Source organism: Daucus carota, chromosome 9 (assembly GCF_001625215.2).
Source record: "Daucus carota subsp. sativus chromosome 9, DH1 v3.0, whole genome shotgun sequence".
Taxonomy (NCBI): Eukaryota; Viridiplantae; Streptophyta; class Magnoliopsida; order Apiales; family Apiaceae; genus Daucus; species Daucus carota.
In genome coordinates, this window is record NC_030389.2 from 43,985,881 (window position 1) to 44,002,688 (window position 16,808).

At 34.6% G+C, this 16,808-nt stretch overlaps 2 protein-coding genes across 5 annotated transcripts; both read right to left on the minus strand.

Moving 5' to 3' along the window:
- Positions 1 to 2,355: 2,355 nt before the first annotated feature.
- On the minus strand, positions 2,356 to 10,092 carry LOC108200297 (phosphate transporter PHO1 homolog 10). 4 transcript variants are annotated; one of them, XR_001802650.2, is made up of 15 exons: positions 9,853 to 10,081; positions 8,265 to 8,837; positions 6,955 to 7,279; positions 6,808 to 6,856; positions 6,592 to 6,663; positions 6,206 to 6,335; positions 5,813 to 5,933; positions 5,446 to 5,704; positions 5,265 to 5,369; positions 5,143 to 5,187; positions 4,893 to 5,042; positions 4,040 to 4,318; positions 3,813 to 3,949; positions 2,881 to 3,198; positions 2,356 to 2,803 (listed from the first exon to the last, which is right to left on the minus strand). XR_001802650.2 is itself a non-coding variant. In XM_017368404.2 (14 exons), the coding sequence occupies exons 2-14, from the start codon at positions 8,800 to 8,802 to the stop codon at positions 3,102 to 3,104; spliced, it is 2,289 nt and encodes a 762-aa protein (XP_017223893.1). In that variant the 5' UTR covers positions 8,803 to 8,837; positions 9,853 to 10,088; the 3' UTR covers positions 2,356 to 3,101. The 4 variants fall into 4 exon arrangements, 3 of the variants coding, with proteins under 3 accessions (XP_017223893.1, XP_017223891.1, XP_017223894.1); XM_017368404.2 differs by having other exon boundaries at positions 2,356 to 3,198; positions 8,283 to 8,837; positions 9,853 to 10,088; XM_017368402.2 differs by having other exon boundaries at positions 2,356 to 3,198.
- A 1,391-nt stretch (positions 10,093 to 11,483) lies between these two features.
- On the minus strand, positions 11,484 to 14,756 carry LOC108200381 (mitochondrial uncoupling protein 3). Its single transcript, XM_017368506.2, has 3 exons — positions 14,608 to 14,756; positions 13,646 to 14,059; positions 11,484 to 12,269 (listed from the first exon to the last, which is right to left on the minus strand). Exons 2-3 carry the CDS (start codon positions 14,033 to 14,035, stop codon positions 11,727 to 11,729), a joined length of 933 nt encoding a protein of 310 aa, XP_017223995.1. The 5' UTR covers positions 14,036 to 14,059; positions 14,608 to 14,756; the 3' UTR covers positions 11,484 to 11,726.
- Positions 14,757 to 16,808: the final 2,052 nt, after the last annotated feature.

Below are 16,808 nucleotides of genomic sequence, written 5' to 3' on the forward strand. Positions count from 1 at the left end.
GATCTTGGTTTTACTCAAACAGTCGCAGACTACTCCTTGTTTGTCTACAAGAAAAACGATATCTTTGTTACAGCTTTAGTCTATGTCGATGACATATTACTGACTGGCAGTAGTAATGAGTTCATAGGCCATGTCAAGAGTGTTCTTCATTCCACCTTCACCATTAAGGATTTGGGCCTTGCCAAGTATTACCTTGGTTTGGAAATACATAGAACTGATGAAGGGTTGTACTTGCATCAGCACAAATTCATTCATGACCTTCTTGTCGAAGCAGGTCTGGAACACTGCAAACCTCTTTCTTTGCCAGTTGATCGAACAATCAAGCTTTCTCCTACTGATGGAGAACTTCTGACTGAGCCTACCATATATCGCAAATATGTGGGCAAACTACTCTACTTAACTGTTTCTCGACCCGATATTACCTATGCAGTTCACCATTTGAGCCAATTCTTACAGGCACCTCGAGTCCCTCACATGGTAGCATTACAGCGTATCTTACGCTACTTAAAAGGCACTCCTTATCAAGGGTTATTTTACTCAGCAAAAACCACTCTTAAGCTCGAAGCTTATTGTGATAGCGACTGGGGTTCTACTTTGGATTCATCAGGAATGCTAAAGAGCATTACTGGCATGTGCCTCACTTTAGGTTCTTCCCTTGTGAATTGGCACTCCACCAAACAAAAGGTTGTCTCACGGTCCACAGCTGAAGCTGAACTAAGGGCCATTGCAGATACTGCTTGCGAAGTTTCTTGGTTCACTTTATTGCTCAATGAACTACAAGTCCCTCAAGCATTACCAGTTGTTATTCATAGTGATAACCAGGCTGCACTGGACATTGCTGCAGACCCTGTCTTTCACCCACAAACCAAGCATTTCGCCTTGGATTGTCATTTTGTTCGACAACAAGTCCAGTCTTCACTCATTCATCCACGATATCTTCCTAGTACTTCCCAGCTTGCTGATATATTCACCAAAGGTCTGGGACGTGCTGCTCATTGGCATCTCTTGTCCAGATTGAATGTCTCTCATCCACCTTCAATCTGACGGGGGGCTATTGCACCTGCTTATCACAACTGCCTGCATATCACAACTGCATATCACATCCACCACTTATCATAACCGTTTTGTAACAGATACAGTGTATATAGTGCAAGTTAGTTTTGTAATTGTGATTCACTTTTCTTACTCTGTAATTCTCTCTCTAAAACATTGCTTTTAGTTTTCTCTCTCTGAAATGTAAATACACATTTTAGCTTTAATACAGTAGCTTCTTCTCAAGCTTTAATGGCGTTTGCAACGATGATTCCGATTCATCATCCGATTCACACGTTTACACAAGAAGTTAGCAAACCAATCCACGTCTATAAAACAAAAAGGAGATCGTTCGTTATATTATACCTGCTGCCACTGTACTATAATAATCTATTTTGTTGGAAGGAAGAACCGGATGAGACGGGAAATCTTTTCCAAACAGTAATTAGGACTAGTCCGGTCATAGCCCACCTCACCTTTTCAATATACAAAATCATAAAGCATGACTTGGCCATCCAGTTTTCGTTAATTAGTTTTATTTTTAATATTACTTGATTTATTCTTCAAAAAAAAAATTACTTGATTTACAAATAACAAAAGAAATATGATACTAATTATCATAAATTAATAAAGTCTCTTACAATTATATTCCGAATTTTCTACAAGTATTGTGGATGATAGATTTATTAATAACTAATTAACTACAAATTTACTCAATATTTTTGATAAAATAAATTTAGAAACAAATATATTTGAAATTAAATATATTTTAATTAATGGATAAAAGAATAGAATAGGGAAATAAATAATATCCGAACATGTAACAAGCAAGTGTATGTGGCATAATAATATGAAATAGAATCATATTTCATATAATGAGTTGGTAGCAATAATAATAATATAGGGTAATTTACTTTCATTCTACATGTAAACTAAATTTTATGGTCATAAAATTGGTTAATTTGGATTCGTTGAATATTATATAAAATTTGTTGAACCTGTAATATATTATGACCGACTGAAGATATTGTGTAAAATTTATTCAATCTCAAATTAACTATGAGCCTGTTTGCCCCAGCTTAAAGCTGGGGATTAAAGCTGTTTCCAACTTAAAGCTGAAAAATGTATGTTTGTGTAATAAGTCAGAAGACAATTTAAAGTCAGAAATAAGCCAGAAGTTTGTTTTAGGTACTTTTTTCAGTGACTTATTTTTTTTGATAAAAACTATCTATAAATTATAAGTTACTCATAAATTAATTTTATTTTTATTATTATATTTTTAATAACCCATAAGTCATCAACAATTCAAAAATTACTCAAACAGACATTTTAAACTCCCAACTTATCAAATAAATCACGTTAAGTCATAAGTCATAAGCTCACCCAAAGCTGGCTCTATATTCAGGGCCAAGGAAAATGCATCATTGGAGTTGTGCTATATTTAGTGACAAGGAACATTTATTTGAATTAGAAAGATCGAAGTAGGATGTAGTAATTTTCTTTTTCGGCGCTTGAGAAATAAGTTGGGGAAATAAAGAGAAGGTAACGTATATGCACATACCATGTCCACCATGAGCTAAAACTGCAGCATGTAAAAGCCGTTCTTCCATCAGAGCCACCAAACCTTGGCGACTTACACTTGCAAAGAATTCTTGTAATAAGTATCATGCCATGTAGAGTGGATTTTCATGATACTTATTCTGAGGATGAGAGTGACTTGGATCTTTATTCAGACTGTAACGACATTCAGTTGACTTGCACATCATGTCGTCTGCTACAATTGACATGGATGAATACAATGTGCATTCCAAGAATGTCATGACATGACACTCAAATTCTTTTTCTTACCTTATAACGTGATTTCATTAGATAGCCCCATTTGCGGGACTGAATTTTCTGCAAAACCTATTTCAGTCGGGGACTCTTTGCTATCATTTCTATCATTGTATTCCTTATTTGCAACCTTTCAAGAGTTATTGCTTGGTGCGTTAATGACACTTGATGACGATACTTGCAGAGGAAAATAAATCAGAGCCAATTCTCGCTTCTGGATCCAAAAACACAATTACCTAATCATCCTTTTCATCATCATAGTAATAGAAGGGGAGTGGAACCAACTTAAATGCACGATATTTGCCAACATTGTTTACATGCTCATTCTCCAACCTGCCAAAAGGTGGTCAAGAAAGGATTTAGGAAACAACAATCAATTTATATACACAAATGTTATGAGAAATTCATCACACATGCGCATAACACAGAACTATTCCTAATACGGAATGTGCATTTGGTCTAGGGGTCCTTTAGAATAATACATACATGAAAACTTGATAAACAGAGGTTGTCAACAAGCATAAAAAAAAGTGATAGTAGGACAACCACGAGCTTTCATGACCATGTTTTATAGCAATAAGAATTTACAACTTGTGCAGTATACAAATGAGGGAATCTATATCTCCACGAGAATTTTAATTTTTACAGATCTCCCTTCCCCCCCTGGTAATAAGAGATCGAGAATTTTTAAGAATCGGTGGAGTGGAGGAATCTGTGAGTGAGTATTTAAATTTTGTAGTAGACCAGAACAAGAAAAACTCTGAGAACATAACCGGATTATAGAATTTAGCTTACTAAATTTGTTGAAATACTAAAATAGCAGGCCATATCATTTATGGGACTACATTCCAACCCAATGTACAGAAGTAAAATGAGAAGGGGAAAAAAGGATTGAGGAAAGGAAGGCTGCAGATAATAATTTACACTGTATTCAAGTCATACTATACCTGAAGAAACTCCAAATATTACGACGAAGGATCTCTAGGCAGGAACATAAGCTTGTTATGGCGTCACCACGCAAAGCAATCACATTAAATTTCAATACCAGTTGCAGCCAAGCAAACCTCAGTATCATATCAACAACCTGCACAACATCCAAAGCATATATTAATGGATCAACAAGTCAGTAGTAACAAAATACAATATGGTCAGATTTAGCTACATCAGAAATTACCATAGCTGCGAAGTACACACTCTTGTGTGAAACTAGAAGTTTGTCTCTCAAAAATGAGTTTTTAGATCTCTTCTGCATTAGGCCCCAATCTACAAAAATATCCCAATATGTGTTGAACACTATTGCAACAATGGAGCTTATGAAGGCCAACACCTTCCAAGTTGTTCCCTTTTTCAATTCGAATGCGGTTCTGATGGCCACAGCAACAATTGTTAAGAAATATCTGAAACCATTAACAGCATGCACTGGCTCCTTCTCCTCAAACAGTCGGCGCACGCACTATAAAACATGTATTGTCATCTGTAAGGTGCTCCTTAATTGCGTTAATGAATGCAATAATGAATGTAAGTTGATTCACTTATCAAGAAAAAAATTCTCATGGAGACTGCCATACTATAAATATATAAATCACGACAAATTTCTTAGCTAACTCTAAATTTCCATACGTACTTTGGTGACTTAATTCAGAAGCAGAAGTGAAGCTACACAATCTTTACTTACATGCCAGGGCAAATGACACACAAGTTAAGGACGGCCAAAGAAACTCTATTACTGTTATATAACAATAACAGAGAACTGGTCTGTTGTTGGTTGTGAATCTACATGCATAACAGATACACTCAGACCATTCAAGATATTGCCAAGTCCACACTTGGACACATAACTATGTTTGATACTTCCAGTCAAGTCCGGATAACATAGGTAAACAACAGTGTTCACTTGTATAAATGCTTGTCAATGTAAGCCAGACAAGAACAATTTTCTGTACTTATTCTAAGTCAGAAGCATTTTAATGTAGAAACAGAAGGGGTGAAAATCTATACAAATATACAATTAGGAAATATGTGAAGACCTGAAGGAAGCGAATCCAGTATGGTATAATTGCTACAATGAAATAAAAAACATTGTAGACATCAAGTTCGTGGCACTTAGATTCTCCCTTGACATATTTACCCCAACCATAAAAGCAAGTATAGAACTCGAAACTCCTTAGCGCTTGAACCTAAGGTCAAGGAGAACCACAAATCATTATTTTAACAGAAAGCTACAGGAAAATTGCAGGTTGCTGCTAAGATGGTGGAAAATAGTGGGAAATTTTGTACCTGGCTAGTGAGATGGTCTGCCAAGAAAAAATCTGCAAGAGTTATCTGCAGAGAATGAAAACTCGATTCTGAGCATATCAGAAGAGGCATGATTAGATATTGAGGAGTTATTACTCATTTACCGTGCATAGAGGAGCACAAATACAGCGGAAAAAACATCGAATAAGGAAGAATCGACTTGATTTGTACATGAAGTTGAAAGGGCAGATGGTAATGAGAAGAACAACCTGCAGGCAGTGAAGAGAAAAAGTATAACGTAGAGTCATCCATATCATATCAATCACTTTAGATTTATATCCTTACACAAGCTAAGCCCAAGGGAATTAGGTCAACGTAAGTCTCATAGTGCTCAGTTTTTGAATCCATTTTGATATGCAAGTGCACCAGAAAAGTGGAAAGCACAAGAACTGCCAGACCAGTACTGAGGAGAAAGACTTCCCGATAGCCCAGTTCAGTTCCTTGCTTGAATCCAAATATGAAGGCATAGTTGACCTTGTAGCGTCTCCAGAAATATATACTAGCAGAATAGAATAGCATATGCAGGACAATGTATGCATAGAAACTGCCACAAAGTTTTAAATTGTTTTATCAGAGCAGAGGCTTATTAACAAATAAGTGCTATAAGATTTTCGATAGAAGTTCTGTTCAGGAGGAAGAGAATGTCTTTAACCTGTAAAGTGGATAAATGTTGTCCATGTACTTGGCTTGCTGTTCTTTGTCAAGTACTTTCCTAGCTTCTATAAGTAGAATTGCAGCGACCAGTAGGGCAATTGCGCAACCAAAGAAGAATCCTAAAAGGTATATGAATATGAATGAGAATGCAATAATATATAAGATGAAGCCTAAAATACTATGACTGCGACATATTTCTTACGCTCTGGATGACAAAGAAAAAAAAGGTTGAAAAAATGAGATGCAGCAGTTAAATATTGTTGAATCCATATTAAGTTCTAAAAATGTAAGCAATGATTACATTTAATAAGTGGTTACAGTATACTGTTACTGTTACACACACACACATATGCAATGCATCCAGTGCAGAAGGTTCCCACAGGTAAGTTACCAGAAAAAAATGTTACTCTGTGCTTTTCTTTTCTAAATTTTGGCCTCAGTGATTTCATGCCTTCCCTACGGTTCAATCTTGAGAAGTACTTGATGAAAGCATCTTCGACTCTGTCCAAGAGACAAGCGACCTATGATAGAAAAACAATGAAGTTAATAAACAGGAAATTTGCTTATCTTGACATGTAGGATAATGTTGCTCGTATACTGCATGCGCTATGCACACGTACACTCATGTTTGTGATTCATTTCATGACTCTAATTGTTTTTTAAAAAAATAATAAGATATATCATTTGCTTGAGATTATTTTACATCTTTACTTACAGAAAAATGTACTTTACTAACAAACTTCCAAATGTTCTAAGAATCAGAAACAAAAGAACAACCTCTTCCGAACTCCCCAGATAAGAACTGTCCACTATTTTCATGTATGATCTTGATGCATTTCTGGATGCAATCTGAATAGAAGCAAAAAAGCACAAAGAGCATATTAGTTCTCTGTAACAAATCAATGTCTGGATCTAGAGATTTCATATAAGAGACTTCAAATCTAGGAAACCAGAATTTTAATGAGAATAAAGTTTGTTTCACAGATGTCTAACCTTTTCATACTTTTTCATAATCTTGGAAAATGCTAAGAGGTTCATGAAACTGTTTCAGTAAATCGCAGAAATTATTAAGACCCAAAAATCTTCAGGCAATGAAAAGGAACTAGTGAATCTGTTAAAACACTTCCATGCTCATATTACCTGTATTGCTTTAGCAAACGTAGCTTGCGGTAAAATTCGATAAAGACAATTTTCAACCTTTCTTCAGCTTTCCTGAGCTCCTCTTTGTTAAAGTTCAATTCCTTCCCCTTTGAATCGTTGAGTAAGCCTCTTATTGTTATTATTGAATCTTCAATTGCATTATTCATTTTTACGCGATCAAGGACTTCCAATTCAGTTTCTTGATGTATGGCAGAATCTGCCATCTTTCCATGACGAGTACCATAATCTTCTCCGGAAATTGCACTCCCTTGTGTGCTTGCAGTAGCCTTGTTTACTTCAGGTGTCAAATCCATAGGTTTTACCTCTGCATGAACAATGTTACTGCACTAATTACAATTTAGCAAAATGAAAAAAGAAGGGAATAATGGGAGGTCAGCTATTCAGCTCTCCTCTAAAATCCAGGGTCAGGCGCATCTTACTTCTCTATCTTAGTAAAAAAAAAATTATTACATGCTAACTTTGTTTGTTTCTATATCCTTGAAAGTCTACATAGGCTTTCCTAATTTAATGAAGTCCAGTGTTTCTAAACCACCTATCAAATGTGAAGTCATACCCGCCTGTTTATAGATCGTACACATCTCTTATTTTTCTCCATCATTGCAACCATGAATAGCTCAGGTTACTAAGCCATATACCAGAATCCAGATAGAAAGAGATTAATATGCACATAACTGTAAGAGTAAGAATTAGTATAAGTAAAACTAAATTTTGCAGAAGAACATCTTATTTTCCGGAAATATGATAGAGGTGGATCCTCAAAACATATAAGTTGGCTGGTCAGGGAGACCTTCTAGTGAACACCAGAAGTCATGACTAAGCGGACAAATAGAAACAGAGAATATTATTAGAGAACATGGGGAAAAAATATGACCCCAAAACGTTGTAAAAGTCCCCCAGGAAAAAATAGACGGAAATATTATCATCTGCTTATTACTTGCCAAACCAGATATATATAACATATATATTATAACAAGTACCACATAGTATTGCATTACTTGGTCTTGGTTGTCGATGCTAATTGAAGATGTTCAATTATGTGTTTAGTAACCCTTATTGATGTTACTGCATGCGGAACAATTCTATGCTAGTAAGACTGTTTTTTTACACATACTCCATTAATTACAATAGTACATATTAGAGCAATTAGATTCAGTTACTACTAATATCTCTTCCATTATTCTGACCCCAATCCACAACTTTTTATCTGCTATCTTTGCAAACTAAGCATGCAAGTGTATATACTACAACGAAATGCATATAACTGTTAGTGGTTATTAATCTTACGTTACCTGGAATCTTTTCTCTACCTGGAGAAGTCAGTTTCACAGCTTCAGAATTACTTTTAGCAATATCTGGCTTTTTAACCTTGATCCGTAGTGCTATCAAAGCTTCCATTTGTTTGTTCAGCTCAGTTGCTTCCTTCATAACTTCCTCTACCTTGTCCTTATAAAATATATTGACCTTGTTGAGCTCATAATCAAGTTTATTGAAGAATGTAACTTCAGTATCACCTCCTTCTTCATTGGACTTGAGAAACTTAGTATTGTATAACTTCGTAGAACCCTCTTGTTGTGTCGTGCTAACATCTATCACCTGGTCTTCAATATCACCTTTACTCTGATGGACACTATTAGGTCGTGGGTTAAGACCACTGAATGTTGTGTACAGCATTGACTGCTGATGTGACAATCTTGATGGTGTTGGAGGCCCCTTGCTTTGCCTGGCACGGCGGATATCTCGTAATATTTTCTTAAGACCATTATAGTCCATGTAGGCTTCTATCCACTCAGGCACCATTTGCTTCTTAAAGTCTTTTCCAAACTTCATCTTGCACGTCTGTTTCTGCAATGCCCAGCACTTGACTGCCAAATAATTTGATGGTATTAATTTTGAATCTAGAATCAAAGATAAAGTTGGGCCCAGACTCAAGATTACTGTTAATTAACTACGTAAAATCTTTATTTCCAGTAACAATCAATATAGATTAAACTTATGATTACATGCAAAATGTTAACATCATATTCCCTATCCAAAAATGCATATACACTTATATACGCAAAAGGCAGCCTAGTAGAATATCCTGTTAATTATAGTACATCTTCCAATTCTGTAAGAGTTTATAAATTTGACCGTTCCTAAAGAGCAATTCACCTATAATGTGTTTAGTTAAACAGACCGCGAGGAGAATGCAATCAAACTAAAACAATTTTTGTACAACATTTATGCAGAATATTCCTATAATCTTCCATTTCATTCCATAAGTTCAAATAATGCTAACAGAATTCCGTTATTCTTCACACACACATAATCGCACAATTTTTTGATTCACACACTCTCTCGTACCATTCACCAATTCACAAACATTTCCATATATATAAAATTACACTAGAATTCTGTTACTCTTCATTAACAATAAATTATTCGATTCACTACACACTCACTCATATCCTTCACCTTCACGTGTTTTCGCGTATTAAAATGTACACTCTCGCACATTAATCACATCTGTATGTCTCTTATTCAACGAATTGAACTCTACATTACTGTTTGCTAGTCATCTACATTAACAATATAAGAAACTTAACAGTAAACAGTACTGCGTGTACTCGAATCGCCTGCATAAACTTCAACATCTGAACAGTATGTATACAACAACTACGTATAGCACTATAGCAGCAACAATTCAGAACATATATACACACGCACATATATCAAAGCAACTACGAATTAATTCAAGTTCGAGAAGAGAGACCGAGAGAGAGCGAGAGAGAGAGAGAGTATTGAGAGAGAGAGAGAGAGAGAGTATTGAGAGAATGAGAGAGTGTGTGTGTTGAGAGAGAGATGAGAGAGGGAGAGAGAGAGAGAGAGAGAGAGAACCTTGTTACAGGAGAGGAGGGAGAAAATGAGCTTGAAGAAGCTGCTTTAATCTGCTGTGCGAAGAATGAAAAAGGCTCGAAAAGTTCGCTATTTATAGACTTGATCTAATTTTACCGCGACAAAACAGCTGTAGGCAGCAGAGCTCTGTTAAGTGCTTACTCCCTGCCGCACCAAAAATCTAATTTCCGCTGGCACGAGAACACGTGAGAATAATTATTTTATAAATTCGTGAAATTCTGTATACAAACTTATTTAAAAGGAAGTCGTTTTAAATAATTGAAATATCGTTGGGCATGAAATTAATATTAGATGAGGAAAGGCGGTAGCGTGCAGTTGAAAAGAAGAGGGATTTACGTGGAGTGTTTATCTGATTCGCCGGTGCAATTTCAGTGCACACATTCCTGACACGTGTCCCGTTCCTCTGTGCATTGCAGCTGGGCGTGCTTAATGCTAACTGATTTCTCCTGTTTTCTGCTGCCGCGTTTTTTAATGTCAATAAGGTGAGAAGTTCTGGATTCGGGATTTTAAAATAGTCGAGATTTAAAATTATTGTAAGATAGCCGGGTTTTGAAATTTATTGATAGGGTGATTTTTGAAATTAAATGAATTTCGAGATGATTGTTCACTAATTTCACTAAAATCTGAAGTTAGAACTTCTTAGTAATCGATTTTAAAGTTCTTTGGGATTTGTTAGTTAATCATGATTAAAATAATTTTAATTTTCAAAAATTATTTTATCAATTATATTCGAATTTAACTAAAATTCTCAGATTTATAAAATAAAACTACGATAAATTTTCAATAAATCCTGAATCGGTAGATTAACTTATTAATTCTGAATCTCAGGTTCCGCCATCATGAATCTTGAACTAAAAAACTACAACTTAAACAGCATATTGTAATTAATTTTTAAATATCGATCGAGATTTGTCATCTATGCTGACCTCTCGACTCCCCCTTTACACCAGTAGGCAGTATCTCAGAATTAATCAAAACCCGAATTTTGGTTTCTTGCGTAAATGTTTATTTCGAGTGTTTAGTCTGAATACTATTTTGGTTCATTTTAGATATGTACACAGATTTTAAAGAATACACGCATAATTGACAATTATTCAACATGTTCGGTACCAACCTGTTTAGCTTAGGAAGAAAAAGAGAAGAGCAGCACTGCATGTATAATTGTCATTTTCATATTTCTACCTCTGCTGATGGACTATCAACAAAATCCTTGTGTTTCCATACCAATAATTTGACTTCTTTTACTTATCTAACTTCAGAAGATGCAAGCACCTCAGGCCCTGACTCTGTACTTGCATCATTACTACAATAATTTTCCTGCTAATTCCGAAACTGAAATATATATTTACAAAAAACAAGAAGTCGGTCATGGCAGCATAACATACGGTCATGGCAGCATAAAATACTTACTGGAGCTAAGGTAGACCGAGGATAGATTTTACGGAGGCCTAATACGGTTCTCAGATAATTAAACTGAATTAGTTCTGTGAAAATTCCAAGTCCGGGGAAAAGAATAGTACGTATTGTACTAAATGAGAGGATGCTGTTACCGAATCAAAACAGTGAGATCTGGATTTGCTACAAAAGCAATAACCTTCACAGGCAGCTGAATCTCAGTTAGAAATGGGAAATATAGGAATTCATTACTCTAGCATAGTTCTAGTCAGTTACGGGCACAAAAGCAGGGAAATAAGGGAGAAAATACTCTTAGCACACTAAAATGCCTTTACTCTATAAAGAGAGCAAAACTGCAAAAAATTAATTACCCTTATAGAAGAGTTGAAATCTCTGATGGAGTGCTCTTTTTACTGATGGTAGGATTAGAACTATATAAGTGGGATGTATCACAGTATCCACTAGAAGGAAGAAAGCCCGGCAATTTGTCTGAACTTCTCGTAGGAAACCCAGAACACAAACTGCCATGGACCAAGCCTTGCCCATGTTGGAAGGAACCCCTTCCAGAGTGCTCTCAATCCTTCAACTTTCACTGTCTTCACAAGACAATCATAAGAGTTTTTATATTTAATCTTTCCTCCTTCACCTACAACCTGATTCATCATTCTTGTCTTCACAACATCAGCAGGACAACTCAGTGTGGTCGCTGAAAGGCCTGACATGATAGAAGCTAAAGTGTGGGCGTAAATGTTATCATTGGCGATTTGGTGGCCGATGATAAACCGTTTTGCGTGATCGTAGCATGCTAGTTCTCCCATGTTGACCAAGAATGCTCTTTGAACATTTGGAAAGACCCCTTTCCAAAGTCCTCTTACACCTTCTGCCCGGATTATCTTGCTTAAAGCATCATATGGGCCAGAGTACCTCGGTTGTTGACCTTGGCTAGCCAACCGACCATCTGCTTGCATCCTCACTTTCACAAGATCAGCAGGGCTAGCGAATACCTGTTCTGTTAGTGCTTAGTGCCAAGTCAGAATCTGGTACCGTCCATATACTTCTGTAAAACCAAACATTATCTATGCATGGAAACTTCAGATAAAAGGAAATCAATTTGCTTATAGCTATTTAGCTAGTGATAATGTTCTTCCCTTAAACTAAGGTATGCGTCCGAATCTTTATTCCACGTGCACATACAAATCTAATGTAGTGCAAAATACCCAAAATATGTGCAGATAATAATCAATCAACTAGCGTGGGACTAGATTTCTTTTATTTGTAATTGTGTTTTTTCTTCTATTAATTGAATTCCCAAGTTCAAAGAGAAAGATCGGAAGTTCAGAAGTGGCCATAGTTACAACTTACATATTACAATTAATCTTTGTTCAATTAAAATCACATCTACTAATGATAATAATAAGCACGAATGAGTAACATGCCTTGATAATGATACACATAAATTTGACTCAAATTGTGATAGTAAGTCTATGTTGCTTGGTTTGGGCAAATGAAATTGTGGATTGAAATGATATTTGTAGTATTTTTTGAATGATTTCATTCTTTTCTCCATTCTATTCCTAAATCTCCTTCCTACTCTTTTTGTCAATAATCCTCTTCGTACAAATTTTGCACCACTAAATCTTCCCGCTCTTTCCTCTGACATCTTTTGCTGTGTTCTTTATACTTAGTTCACAATTTTTCAATCCATTCCCTCCAACCAAACAGAGTATTACAGGAATTCGAGACATGATCCAACATGATTTAACATAATGTTACTTGTGTGAGCATAGTTATTGGCTTTTGAGTGAGCTCTCCCTTTACGTCTCTCTCAACCTCTGGAGAACGATGTAAAAAAATTACAGACATAATGCTATTAACAACAGATTATGACGATAATGCAGGAGAAGAAATGTATCTTTTTAGATAACACAGGAAGTTATTAGATCGGACATACAATCAATACCTGTGTTATGTGAAAATATGTGTTACTTCTCCTGCATTATCATTATCTGCTGTTAATAACATCATGTCCATGTGGAATTTTTTTACGTTGTTTTCCGGATTCTGGGAAGGAAGCCGAGGGAGAAGAAGGCAAGGGAAAGCCAGAGCAAGAGCAACCATTCAGGCGCAAAATCGATGATAAATAGAAAAGCTCTAGTCAAGTTGATTGAAAAAGCTAGCAGCGAGAAGGGAGAGGGAGGGAGGGGGAGGGTTGATTAATTACCATGACTTAATTTTGAGAGGATACTGACATTATATATTAGGTATATGTGAATCAGTGTTTAATAAATCATCTAAAGCAGATATATGCTCAAGGATTTACGCATATAGCGGCAGTTATATGACTATATAATTTGCTAATTGATGAAGAATAAAAAAATACCTGAGCAACAGCACCAGAAGATCCACCAATAAGTGCTTTATTCAAAAACGAAAGTTCCTGATCATAGCTCGAGACAAATGCATTTCGAAAATGTTCATATCCAACAATCCTTGTAGGCGTATAAAAAAGATGCCGCATAATCGCCGGCGATAAGCCTTTGTACAGCCCAACTAGACCTTCATTCCGAACTATTTTCGCTGCAATCTGGAATGCGGACGTCCGCCGAGCAGCAGAATGGGACAGAGACTCACCGTGAAGTTGAAGCCTTGTTTTGGTTATGTCTAAGGGGAAAGTCGAGGTTTCTGCTACCATTGCTGATAGAGATGTTACTGTTAGCTTCATTACATTGTTGTTCTTATCACGTTTCTGATCATTTTCTTGAGGTTTCATTACGATCACCACACCTCAAACAGCCTGTTTACAAGTGTAAAACCATCACATTACTTAGCACATATATCAATTCAAAAAGTTTATCATTCACATCATATTATCATTGTTAAATGACTCAAATCCATCGATACAAGTTCCCATCGTGCAACAATTCAATAGTATGATTACGAAATAACCAAAAATCCAAAATCTTTCGACAAAACCGTATTCATAAGAACCCTACATTTCCAAATTCTAACCTCATCCCAACAAACAACAATGAAAGTCAACAAATTTATAAACTTTAAACTTTCCAATTAGCTTGTATCGCGGTTCGGTTTGCTTCGGATTACATGTCAAACCGGAAAATAAATTAACATTACAAAAAACCCAGATCAAAATACTAAAAACCCACCAATATATTGGACCTGGGCTACAACAAGATTCAAACTTTAGCACAAATACACAAAGAAAAGAACATTATCAAAAATCTTGCATATATAATTAAACATACAAATGGGTAAAAAAGAACATAAAAATTACAATTTAAGAAGCCCAGTAAAAGAAGAAAGAACAATACACACAATACTTACAGATCAGTTGGGTATCTGAGATTTGAGGGTGGAATTGGAGAGAGCGAGAGATGCCCAAGTGCTCAGCTTCTCTGTGTCAGACTGTCCGTGTCACGACCAGGTTAAACTATTCGTGAAAAAAGAAAATATCGAAAATACCTGAGTTTTAAATTTTGTTTTAATTTTGCTATCAAAATATTTGCTAAAATCCGTTAACCTCAAAAATTATTAAATATTTTTGATATTTTCTTAATATCTAAATAATCATAGATATATCAAAAGATAGTTTTTCCGATATTTTAGTATATATGTGTGTCGTGTTGAATAATTAATATAGCTAAATACTCTAAATTTCTTTTGTGAAAAGTGAAGGTTACATCTAATTTTGTTCAACTAGAAAATCATATAATTTTAGAAAAACATATACTTTTGATATTTATATCTTTTGAGATATAATATAGAAAATTAATAGTTTATATAAACAAATATAAAATTATTTATACAAAATAAAAAATGCAGTTTGCAGAGCAAAAATGTAATTCAAGTCGTATCAATAAAGCAATTAATTAAAAACATTCACCTTTTTGAAAAAATAAAATAAAAAACGTTCACTAAACCAAACAAAATTTACACCCAAACCTAATGGGTGTGCTCGCAAACTTACAATTAAGGTTTGTAAAACCAAAAAAAAATTGTTATTGGCTTACAATTATATGCAGTTATAAAAAATTCTAAATATAACTTATTTATAATTATAAATGATTTGACTTCAAACTTGAGTCGAATATAAACACAGTACATATTTATCTGAACTATTTAGATTAAGCGTGCTTAAACTCAAACTAAGATTCATATTTGTTTTCTTAAATCGAAGTCAAGTTGAATTGTATCTTCAAGGATCTCGGATATACTTGAATTTCATGACTGATAAATTATGTTACAGTTCGAATTTCCTGACTAAGTCATGTTATATATTTCTATAAAAAAAAAAGCCATGTTATATAGTTATATAGTATTTATGACATGTATTTATATTTTTTTATTTTTTTATTTTTAGAAGTGCTTTGACCTAACTTGTACTACTAAGATTCTTACAGAAGCAGTTTCCTCTGTCCTTAATATTTTTAACCTCAGTATTGTATTCTCGGATTGGATTGTCATATCTCCTGCTCACTGATTGATAAAATTCTAAGTTTGGGCCTTTTGCATGTGTAATCAACATTCCAATACTACTACTTGCCTTTCAAGTTGTTGAAACTTGAAATAGGCGTTGAGCAGTCTTTACCCTTTACGGCTGTCAAAGTCCAGCAAACCTTTTAGGAAGATGCAAAAATATTTTGACCTAAAAAATTTTACAAGTTCACGTTTGTTCTTATATTTAGAAAACAAGAATTCAAAATTATGATATAAAACTATATTTTATGTATATTCTAAAATACATAATAATGTAGAAAAAATGTTAACAAATGGGAGGAGCGAAAGGAGTACTAATTTACAAGATAAATAAGAAAAAACCCTCTAAACTAATCATAAACATTACGAAAAAAGCCCCTCAACTGTATACATTATGGACGCGGACATGACACGCATTTTAATGTTTCTGTAAGATATACTTCTATAATTCCTTTTTAAGATTTTTTTTTAATAAAAATTTGATATTTAAATGTTCGTTCAAAAAAGAATTAAAAATTAATTATAAACAGTATTTTACCAATATTAAAATACTTGTCGAGTAGTGTAAAGAAGAAGTATAAAAATGAGTAGATAACCTTAGACCTTCATCTACCCAGCTAAAATCACTGATGTTTTAAAATAATTTTTTATTCCTTTTTTGGATATCTTTTCTTGAATAAAAATTTAATATATAAATGTTCGTTCAAAAAAGAATTAAAAATTAATTATAAATTATATTTCATCAATATTAAAATATGTGTCGAGTGTAAGGAAGAAATATAAAAATGAGTAGATAATCTTAGACTTTCATTGCTAAAATCACTGATGTTTTAAAATAATTTTTTATATTACAAGCGTGCAAGTGTGTGACCATACTTGATCATCCCAACTCATTCCACCCAAGACTTGCAAATAACGACCAAAGAAAATTATCCATAAAGTGATGACCAAAATCATTATCCAAAATTCCAAATGGGTAATTAAGTTGAGTCCATTTGTTGCTGATGTATTAACAAACCGAGCCAAACGTCATTCCGAAATTTATAGTT

What these genes read in the sequence shown, in the direction of transcription:
- LOC108200381 (XM_017368506.2), bottom strand. Translation starts at nt 14,035, where the DNA reads ATGAAACCTCAAGAAAATGATCAGAAACGTGATAAGAACAACAATGTA. An exon ending in CTTCTGGTGCTGTTGCTCAG is followed by an intron (nt 12,270 to 13,645) that starts GTATTTTTTTAT and finishes CTAACAGAACAG; the next exon opens with GTATTCGCTAGCCCTGCTGA.
- LOC108200297 (XM_017368402.2), bottom strand. Translation starts at nt 8,802, where the DNA reads ATGAAGTTTGGAAAAGACTTTAAGAAGCAAATGGTGCCTGAGTGGATA. An exon ending in CAGAGTAACATTTTTTTCTG is followed by an intron (nt 5,934 to 6,205) that starts GTAACTTACCTG and finishes TATACCTTTTAG; the next exon opens with GATTCTTCTTTGGTTGCGCA. An exon ending in ACTGGATTCGCTTCCTTCAG is followed by an intron (nt 4,319 to 4,892) that starts GTCTTCACATAT and finishes CATGTTTTATAG; the next exon opens with TGCGTGCGCCGACTGTTTGA.